General features: G+C 37.0%; 1 protein-coding gene across 1 annotated transcript; it reads left to right on the top strand.

The window, feature by feature from the left end:
• Window positions 1-3,322: 3,322 nt before the first annotated feature.
• Window positions 3,323-4,760, top strand: sp7 (Sp7 transcription factor). Its single transcript, XM_084129749.1, has one exon. It carries the CDS (start codon window positions 3,338-3,340, stop codon window positions 4,616-4,618), a length of 1,281 nt encoding a protein of 426 aa, XP_083985875.1. The 5' UTR covers window positions 3,323-3,337; the 3' UTR covers window positions 4,619-4,760.
• Window positions 4,761-10,978: the final 6,218 nt, after the last annotated feature.

The raw sequence follows: 10,978 nt of genomic DNA, 5'->3' as shown, positions 1-10,978 counted from the left end.
TAAGTATTCAAATTTTAGATGTTTACTAAGATTATATTATATTATCTACTGAATCCCACAATAATATTTAAAATAGTCTATAAGTAAGCTTAATAAAATCATCATTTATTGTGTACTTTCAGTTGGGAGGTTGCTGTCCCGAACCAACCCCTAAATTTCAACTTGTGAAAATGATATTGAAATATTTTATTTCATTTTTTTCCATTGTTGTTTTTAAAAATATCTTTTTGATTTCTTTTAAAAAGTAAAGTAAAAAAAAAACATTTATTTTATATTTTATTTTTAAATCATGAAACTTTATGTAAAAAATGTGTCCCGCATTTTCATGTCACTACCGAAACAGTGTGTTTCAGGCCATTGGCTGAGACTGGTTTTAAACACACCTCTACATTTTTGATCAGGAAATATTCCTGTGTGCCTCTCTCTCAAAGCCTCTCTTTCATTGTAGATAGGTGCCATCATGTTGAGGGAAATGTGTTCAAAAGTCTGAAAATCTGTGTGTAACTTTGAGGGACGTCACTACCAAACAAAGCAAACTTTTTTGGGTGTAATTCCATAAAATGTAGTTTTTGTGTGTGTCCAGCTGCTCAGATCTGTGCTAGGTAACCATGTGCTGATTAGCATCTTTGAACTAGCCTCAAAAGTGTCACTACCGAAACAGTCATGACCGAAACATGCCATCATTGTTTTGGTAGTGACAAAAGGGAACACATAATCATTTATTCGGGGGAAATAAACAGAATTTTTGTACAGTTATGCAAATCATTAGTACCTTAGTATGTTTTAGTATGCGAGTTAAAATTCTGTAATGCGATGTGGTCGCTAACAAAACATTACTGTCACTACAGAAAACATGCCGTCACGACCGTAACATGGATGTTTTGTCTAAAATAAAGTATACTGAATTATCAACTAAGATGTTATTATAGTGTTTGGTTCAATGTATATTCAAACTAATTTTGAAATCAGTATGATTAACTTAATGCCTTTTACAGAGAAAGATTGGGTTCAAAATACAACAAATCTTATAAATTACACTTGAAATATTGTTAAAATTGCAATTGTTATTGATTTACCTGTGAAAACTTTTTTTTTTTAAATAGCAAAAAATATATTTATACAAGGTAGATGTAAACAAAATATTAATAGGTAAATATAAGCCTTCTTATTAAATTATTTATTATGTGTTTCGGTAGTGACAAATTTGGGGAGAGGAAAAATATTCCAAAACTTTCTGAAAATACAATATGATAATTAACTGCACAATTACAAGAAATGTGTACCTTGGATATTATACAATTTGCATACATACAAAATTTGTGGAAAAAGACACCTTTTTTTCCAAGACGTTTATATGGGCCATTCTATATTATGTAGAATGAACCATATATCCATATATAGCCTAAAAACAATAGGCTACATACTTTTGAGACCAATAACTTTTTATTTGAATTCTTTTGGGAGGGTTCATACGGACGGAAGCTTGTTTCCGACACGGAATAATAATAAAAAAATAATAATAATACATTTCCTCAGAATTGCGAGTTTATATCTCGCATTCTTCTTTACGCTATATAACTCGCAATTGCAAGTTTATATCTCACAATTCTGAGAAAAATAAATAAATTCGAAGAATAGCGAGTTTATATCTAATTAGGAGTGTCAAACCCCCCATAAATCGCAATGTGCTCTCTCTCTCTCTCTCTCTCTCTCTCTCTCTCTCTCTCTCTCTCTCATTAGGAGGCGGGTCTCCCGGGATCCTCATAGGAGAGTCGCTGCGCTCGTACGGAGTTTATTTCAGTCAGAGCTTCAGTTTTGAGCTTCTCTCTCCTGCTTTTGGACTGATCTTCACAGGATTGCTTTTCCTCCGGGATGGCCGCGTCGATTCTGGAGGTATGGAATATATAATCTGATCTGAGGCTTGTCTGTGTATGTTATCAGTTTGCTTTTAGCCTAGAAATCGGATTTCTACGAATATTTATATGTGTCAAGTGAACTTATACAAGCGCAAGGTTGTTTGAAATAGCACTTTATGGGTGTTTTGTTCAGATAAGGGTCTTCTGATTTAGGTTACTCACTTAAAAGTTATTGGCTAGTTTCAATAAGATAGTAAAAGTAGAATGAGCTATAATGTCATAGTAGTGTATAGAAAATTTAAATTCAGTCCATGTTGTCAAGAAGAAGTGGATTCTATCCACTCTTATGTTCCAGTTAGAAACATTAAAGGTTTTGCATTAACTAAAATAAACTTTTAAAGTTCCTCAATTAACTTATTCTGTAGCCTAGTTGTCTAGTTGTTATGGTGTTTTAAAGAACTCACTGATCTGAATGACCTAAAATGAACCCTATTGAGCAAAAACAAAAGAAGCTAAACATAAGAACCATTGAGGAATCTTTATTGTTTAGAGTTACAAGACAATCAATATAAGCCAGCCTGTAACCTAGACAGTGAATTATGAAAAAACTCTTAGACATAAAACTCTTGTGGCATTGGTTTTGGATGAAGGCATCAAATGTAAGCTCCACGCGGTAATGGGGAGCAATTAACCTGGAAACGGGAGCAGAACTTGTGCCAAGATGAACCACACACACTCAGCGGGAAATATCATCACACACACACACACACACACACACTGCCTTACTCATTAATTTATCATCGCTTCCCAACGGAAAATGGGGTAGACCACTGCCATTCCAACCGTAGTCTGTGACTTTAAGGTGATTTTTCGACTTAACATCTTAAGGTAGGGTTGGGGTTATCCTACAAATGCCAATCAATTCTTTAATTTTACTCTGTGATCGCTTTTTTGTTGTCATTCTATACTGAATTAAGTGTAAACATGTTTACCACATGTTTTTCTGCAGCTGTGTTCATGCACTGGCATTAAAAACTTGCGATAGATCATCTTGAAGTGATTGAACATCTCAGATCTCTAAATCATTGACATATATCTATGTTGATTATTGCTTATTTTTCACTTTCTGTTTAAATGCACCGTCGACACTATGATTGACAACATAATTAGAGTGTTCAAAACTAAACAATTGTTTGTTCTTCTTAACAAAATGGTATTGTTGAAAATCTCCTGCTTGTTGTTCACGAACGGATGATCACCATGGAGATGTAAACATGTCAAACAGGAACTCCATGTGTGGTGACATTAATTATTGTGTTTTCGGTGGCGGTGCATATTTCTGTCTAGACTAATAGCACAGGAAGGATGTTTTACGCACTACTTCAATGCATTTAAAGCATAGTTTTAACAAACCTGTTGCCTGATCAGTGCTTTCGTTCTCTTCCCAGGAGGAAACACGTTATGGATCCAGTCCCTTGGCTATGCTAACCGCAACCTGCAATAAATTTGGGAGCACCAGTCCAGTCCGAGACTCTGCAACACCTGGGAAAGCGGGAAGCACAGCGCCAGTTAGGAAAGCCTACAGCATGACCTCTGAACTCCAGAGTCCTAAAAATGGACGAGGGAATGAGGGCGTCGCGGACACTTACAGCGGCTCCTTCAGCTCCGCCGGTGGTTTGCTAACGCCAACCGGAAGCCCTCCTCCGGCTCCTACGGGAGCGTACGGCTCCGAATACAACCCGTTCTCCACTTTCCAGACCTCCAGTGCCTCTCAGGACCCTTCGCTCTTGGGGACCAAAGCTACAGCGGACTGCCTTGCAAGTGTCAACACTTACTTGGACATGACGCATCCATACGGCTCATGGTACAAGAGCATCCATTCCGGGATCACGGGCTCTCCTGCGAACGCCACTTCTTCTTGGTGGGACGTCCACACCAACTCAAACTGGCTTAGCGCTGGGCAACCTCAACCTGAAAGCCTCCAAGCGCCGTTGCAACCGGTGGCTTCGCAAGCATCCCTAAATCCACAGATGCAAAGCTACACTCCCGATTTTACGCCTCTCAATCCAGCGCAGTACTCATCCGTAGGGTTGAGTTCGTCTTCACACTTGCTCCAGTCCTCACAGCACATGATCCCACAGGACATGTACAAACCCAAGCCTGTATCCACATCTGGAATCCTTGACAATCCAATGGGGGTCAAACCAAGCCGAGGTTCGGGCGGATACACCGGCGGCTCCTCCACTGGCAGGTCTACGTGCGATTGTCCGAATTGCCAGGAGCTTGAAAGGCTCGGAGCGTCCGCCGCGTCCCTGCGCAAGAAACCCGTTCACAGCTGCCACATTCCCGGCTGCGGAAAAGTCTACGGAAAAGCCTCGCATCTAAAAGCTCATCTTCGTTGGCACACGGGCGAACGACCCTTCGTGTGCAACTGGTTGTTCTGCGGAAAACGCTTCACTCGCTCCGACGAACTCGAGCGCCACGTCCGCACACACACTCGAGAGAAGAAGTTCACGTGTCTCCTGTGCAATAAGCGCTTCACTCGCAGCGACCACCTTAGCAAACACCAGAAGACGCACACTGAAACTAGCATGCAAGGGAAAGGGCCGGAAGAAGAGGCCGAGAGCAGAGGAGCCGAGGAGCCGACGGATTCCGGTAAAGTGGATCCCGTCGCCGGGATGCAGGATCCTACCGTCGGCGGAGAGGAAAAGAGCAACACGGGGAATGGTGTGGACAACAGTAGCGGGCTTCTGGAGATATAAACGATAACCGCTGGATGAAGACTCTGACGAGTGGAGCTACTGGTGCTAAGCTGCGTAAAAACGTGTGCAAAAAAAACACTACCAGACAAGTTTTGGATCGTAAGATTTTTAAGGTTTTTTAAAGAAGTCTGTTCTGCTCACCAAGGCTGCATTTATTTGATTAAAAATACTAAAAATTGTGAAATATTTTTACAGTGTAAATCAGTTGTTTTCTGTGTGAATATATAGTAAAGTGTAATTTATTCCTGTGATTTCAGCATCATTACTCCAGTCTTCAGTGTCACATGATCCTTCAGAAATCACTCTAATATGATGATTTGATGCTCAAGAAACATTCATTATTATTATCAGGGGGGGGGGATTAAATAAATCAATACTTTTATTCATCAAGGATGAATTAAATTGATCAGAAGTGACAGTAAAGACATTTACAATGTCAAATAAATGCTGTTTTTTTTTTTTACTTTCTATTCATCAAAGAATCCTGAAAAAAAAAAAAAACAGTTTTCAACACTGATAATAATCATAAATGTTTCTTGAGCATCAAATGATTTCTGAAGGATCATGTAACACTGAAGACTGGAGTAATGATGCTGAAAATTCAGCTTTGATCACAGGAATAAATTACACTTTAAAATATAGAAAATAGAAAACAGTTATTTTATATTGTCATAATATTTAACAATATTACTGTTTGGTTTTTTTATCAAATAATGCAGCCTTGGTGAGCAGAAGAGACTTCTTTTAAAAACATGAAACTTTAGACTGGTAGTGTATAAATATATATTTTTAACTGTTTTTTAGGAACTAGTTGAAAGAGCTCCACATGAGCGATGTATCATGAACACAGTTTCTAGACTGGCAGGTTTTGAAAGAAAAACTTTTACACAAGAACTTCAGACACATGTTTGTCTGGAGTGAGGAGTATTTTTAAAGATTTTAATGATTGAATTAATTTGTTTTACCTTTCCTTCTTTTCGACAACTTTCAGAGGAGGCTGTTCTAGAAGCCCAGCGTTCGGCCGATTCAGACTTTTGGGCTTCCAATCGATGCACATTTCGTCCTTGTGATCGTTTTTTATTTAATTAAAATTGTTTTGTTTTTTTTCTTTTTGGTTTTTTTTAATCCTGTGTCTTAAAACACTTTGTTGCGGACTCATTACTTTGATCTTCAGTTTAGGAGGCATTCTGGTGTACAGTGAACCGTATTCTTCTGTCATTATTGGTCCTGTCGCTTATCATTGTTTAATTTAATTTCCTATTTACATCAAATCTAATTTATGTTTTAAATTATGAATGTTGTGTTTCACTGGTTTTGCTGAATGGAGGGAAACCATGAAGCGAGTCATTTATGAATAAATTAAGTCTTCTCATTCATGTGATGGTTTTATTTATTTTTTATTTTGACAGATCAATTTTAAGTTCTTTTGATTCTTAATCTTTTACCCCAAAACAATTGAAATCTTAAGAAAGGCATTTATATAGGAAACATCATGTTTTGAGATCAGTGGGATAGATTTTGATGAATTGATTATAGATATAAGTCAAACTGACCACACATCATTTAGTAAAGCATTGAGGAAAAAGGTAGTAGAGCTTTAAAACATCTGTAGGTTTATTATTATTATTATTTGTGTGAATTTCACAAAACATTTCAACATTTCTATTTCACCCTAAAATCAAAAGAAAGAAAGAGGAATATTTTTCTAACCAAAATTAAGTTTCATTTTATAACATTTTTATCATTTAAGCACATTTATCATTGCTGTAATACAAATATATATATATATATATATATATATATATATATATATATATTGATATGGTAAAGTCAATGGTATAGTATGTATACATCATGGTCTCATTTATCTGCACATTTATGTTATTTAACATCAAACATTTTAATAGTAAAGTATTTTTGCTGCAATACAAAATGTGTTACAGTCATTAAAATCATCTCTGAGAATAATCAAATGAAAAAAACATCAGAAAGCATTACAGTAATGATGAATTGGTTCAAAATGCAAAACATTTTTGTATTTCTTTTAATTTTAGGATGAAATACGGCTTGTTTTTGTGAGATTCAGTGCATCTGTTTTTAATAGGCTATACTAAAAAAGACATCTAACCATCTGAAAGACTGCGGATATATACAGTACTGTTTGTGTAAAAATAATAATAATTGCAAGAAAACAACTTTATGTTCAGCCATGACATGTTGTGAGGTTTGGCTTGGAAACGCACGAGTCACACCAGCATATTGAATCCAGAAACGCTGCATGTGGGATGCCATAAATCAAATGTATGAATGCTCAGAATAAGTCGACCACAGAGTGTGAGGAAAACCTTTTTTCTCCAACAATGAAGTGTCATTGCTTTAAATGTTTGGCCTGTGAGTAATAGTTTGCAGAGGGGAAAGAATATAAAAATGGATCTTTTCCTCATGTTCATATATTCCTGGTAATATCTAACTTTCTTTGGGTTGCTTTGCTCTCCGCTCCTGATCCCTCAGTCGTTCATCCTATGGCTCAACAAATGCTTTAATTAGTTTTTGCAGCACTAACAAAGCAGAGCTCTTAGTCGACACAAAGAGTCTCTCAGAAGGAAATTAAACTCCCCCGCTGTCTGCGAGAACCAATTACCCCCATCTGCCCCACCACTGGACAATTACCCCCATCTGCCCCACCACTGGACAATTACCCCCATCTGCCCCACCACTGGACAATTACCCCCGCAGGACGGCCCACAGAAGATGTGAGGAGACTGACTGACCACTCACTCGTAGTCCTTATAGTGAAGGGGGTTATTTGTGCATTTATTTTATTTTATTACAGCACTTGAAATATCTCATTTTTATTCTTTACAAATATATGCAATTAATTCAATAGTTTTTATAAATCTTGTATTTTTCATGAAATTTGAGATTAAGTGTAAAAATCTCCCATTTATATTGTCAGAATGTTCAGCATTCGGAATCTAAAGTGACATGATGACGTCAACATGTTGAAATTAGACTTCTTTCTTCCTTTCTTTGTAAATAGTTTATTTTTAATGTGAGGAGTCACTGGACTGACCACTTAAATAACTAAAGAGTTTCAGGAAATTATCTTTATGTGAGTTTTTTTTTTTTAATTTCTTTTAATATTTTATTACAAGACAATAAATAAAAGTGAAGCAGCACTTGACATTTCTATTTTTATTCTTTACAAATATATGCAATTAATTCAGCTCACCAATAGGTGTGTCTCTTTTTTTTTTAGATTTAAAGTTTTAAAATTTGCCACTCCACTTACATTGTTAGAATGTTGAGCATTCAGAATCTTAAATGACAGGACGGCATCAACATGTTTGCATATGGAATTATAATTAGACTTATTTTTTATTTATTTATTTATTTATTTTATTTAGAGGAGAGACTCCATCATTTGACTGACCAATGAAGTAAAGAGTTTAAGGAAATTATCAAGTCCTTATACTCTGAGTGCTTTTATTTGTTTTGTTTGTTTGTTTGTTTAATTTATTTTCATTTTATTACAGTACTCATGAGGTAGAACTTGAAATTTCTCTCTTTTTTTAAATCTTTACAAATTACTTTGCCAAAAGTATGCCTAATGTGTATTTATTTTTATTTTTTATAAACCTTATTTTTTTTGTGAAACTGAAGATTAAATTTTAAACATTTCTCACTTACATTGTTAAAATGTTCTGCATTCGGAATCTTAAGTGACAGGATGGCGACAACATGTTTTATTATTTTATTCTTTTTTATGTTGATTTTGGAGTAGAGCAATGAACTTTTCCTGTGTCTGTCTAAATTACATTATGAGATGCAACTATTAAAAACGCTGCAAAAGCTGTGAATTGCGGAAGCATAGCAGACACGGGCCTACGTTTCTATGATCAAATACACGCATCACCCTTCATATAGTGAGCTCTCTTCTCATCCGACTCCTCTTTTACTCGGGATGTATGTTTCTAATTTACTGGCTCTAATGAGCTGGAGTTGAGGTCAGTTGGTATAAAGCGTCCTGGGGCCGGCTCTGTCATCAGGGCCTGACATGTTTATGGTGGTCTGAAGTGGGCTGGCGGTCTCGTCCGCAGCTTTAAACACTCGGGCGGAGGGTTGGGTGGGGTGTGTGTCCGTGGGTGGGGCTTTATATGGGGGGTACAGGAGGGTCCGTGGCTTCTGAATATTATTTTTGAACTTTTATACTCCCCTGTGGTGGCGGTAACCTTGTTTTATTTATATATCTTTATGTTGGAGGGAGAGAAAAAAAAGAAAGACGAGGATCTGCCTTGAGTGAAGCCATAAAAAGATAAATATACTCAGAGCCATGAGAGAAAGAGAGAGAAGCACAAACTCCTCCTGGTCACTGGCTAAAGATTTTTACCATTTCTTGAGCATGACTTCTTGTGAGTGCTTGCCAGGGCATTGCAAAACAGTTACTGAGGTGTTCTGAGGGCTTTTTAGGAGGTTTCTGGTCAAGCACAAACAGTGTGGAATGAGTTGCATGCGGAAGTATTGTGTTGTCATAATAGCATTAATTATGTCAAATTTACCATAGAGTCAATAAATCCACCAAAAATACCAGTTTGTACTTTGTACACACATTCAACAACACATTAGAGTGTTAAAAATGTGCATTCATGTACCTAAATGAGAAAAAGTCATAAGTTAACCTTTCCGACAGCCTAAAAATCAATGTGGGTCAAAATTACCAGAACACCAAGTTTGGGTTTTGAAAACCCGGAAACAGCGGCATTCAAACAGCGCCATTTTACCGATCGCGTCAAAACAACAGCGGTTCACCGTCACACCAGCGATCAGAGCCGTTATGGTAATGATCTTTTGGAGCTATATCTATAATACTTCTATCTAGAGGCAAAACGTGAAGAGATGACGGGGTTATTTTAAGAACAGTAAAACACAGTGAGCAGAAAAATAGATAGGCCTAGCTTAGCTACTTTTGCTAAAACGCTGGAGAATACAATTATTTGTAGGCTATATGTCATCCAGATGACTCCAACCGTTTAACTAAACCAGGTTTGTGACAAGTTATTTGTTGTTGTTTTTTCTCCACATTATTAATCAGCATATTAGGCCTACAAGCATTTCATAATCATAATAAACAATGTTATAATTTGGAAAGTTAATTAGGGATGGCAAGGGTGTATGTTTTAATTATTAGATTATGTATGTTTTTTGTTTTTAGTAGTTTATTACTTTCTTTGAGCAAAATATAAAATGGTTAATATTTTTCTTAAGAGGTAAACCCTGTATGTTTTCTCAGTCCCAAAGCCTGTGCCATTCACATTATGTCTAAATGTAATAGTAATAGCCTGATAAAACATCCGATCATACTTTTTTATATCCAGTTTACGTTTTTTGGTAAATATTGGTAAAAACCACTGCTTTGCTCTCAGTGCCCAAGAATCACATCTTAATGACTATTTTGAGTGTTCAGGATTTTTTCTTTTACGGCTTTCCCAATGGAAATGTACAACTGTTCCAAAAAAAAGTATTGTCCGGAGCTCTTGGAACTTCAAGTGAATATCCCTGTTCTAAAGTATGAGCAATGAATGACTTAGCAAACAGCACTAATTAAACAGAACGAAAGATTTTGTTTGCATGCATTTGCAGCAGAATTGATTAAAGCGGTGAGTGACAATGGCCTTTACACTAATCTACAATGGCCTTTATTTCCCGTCGGACGCCCTCGGGAGCGGGAGAGGCAGATTTCCACAGGAAAGGGTCACAGGTGTGCGCAGGTGAGCACTTCATTGTTTTAGTTCTGGTGAGGGGTGTGTGTGTGTGACGATGCCTCGGGCTCTGCTGCAAAACAAATGATGAAGGGGAAGAGGAGAGAAAACCTGGTAACCTAAAACAAGAATCCCAGGTCAGGGAGGGTCAGATGGAAAACTGATTAAGAAAAAGGAAAGAGAGTATTCAGTTTGGCAACACAAATGAAGATTGATCATCATTAGCTCATTTAAATTAACTGTGTTGGCAACGGGCTGGTGAATAGAAGCACTTATCTGCGTCTTTCATGGCTGTCTTTACGGGCTCCAGTCTGTAACTGAGCTCGCTGCTGCCCTGAAACGTATCAAACGCACCACTAAATGGACCAATTCTGTTTATAGGAACTGTGGGCAGGCTGTGGCAGACTCCATGCCCCTGTAAAAAGATAATATGTTCCCTATTAAATGTCCCCTGGATGACAAATTGCTTCCAGAAAAAAAAAAGAAATGGAAGTTAGGGAAATGAGCTGTGACATTTCAAAATAGACATCCACTCTTAATTCCTTAAGTTTATAATTTTGTTTTATACTTCCTTGTTGTTTTACACTCATCCATGTCCTCT

The sequence above is a fragment of the Abramis brama genome (genome assembly GCF_963993115.1).
Source record: "Abramis brama genome assembly, chromosome: 11".
Taxonomy (NCBI): Eukaryota; Metazoa; Chordata; class Actinopteri; order Cypriniformes; family Leuciscidae; genus Abramis; species Abramis brama.
The sequence above is the reverse complement of the archived record's forward strand: the minus strand, read 5'-3'. Positions and strand labels throughout refer to the sequence as shown.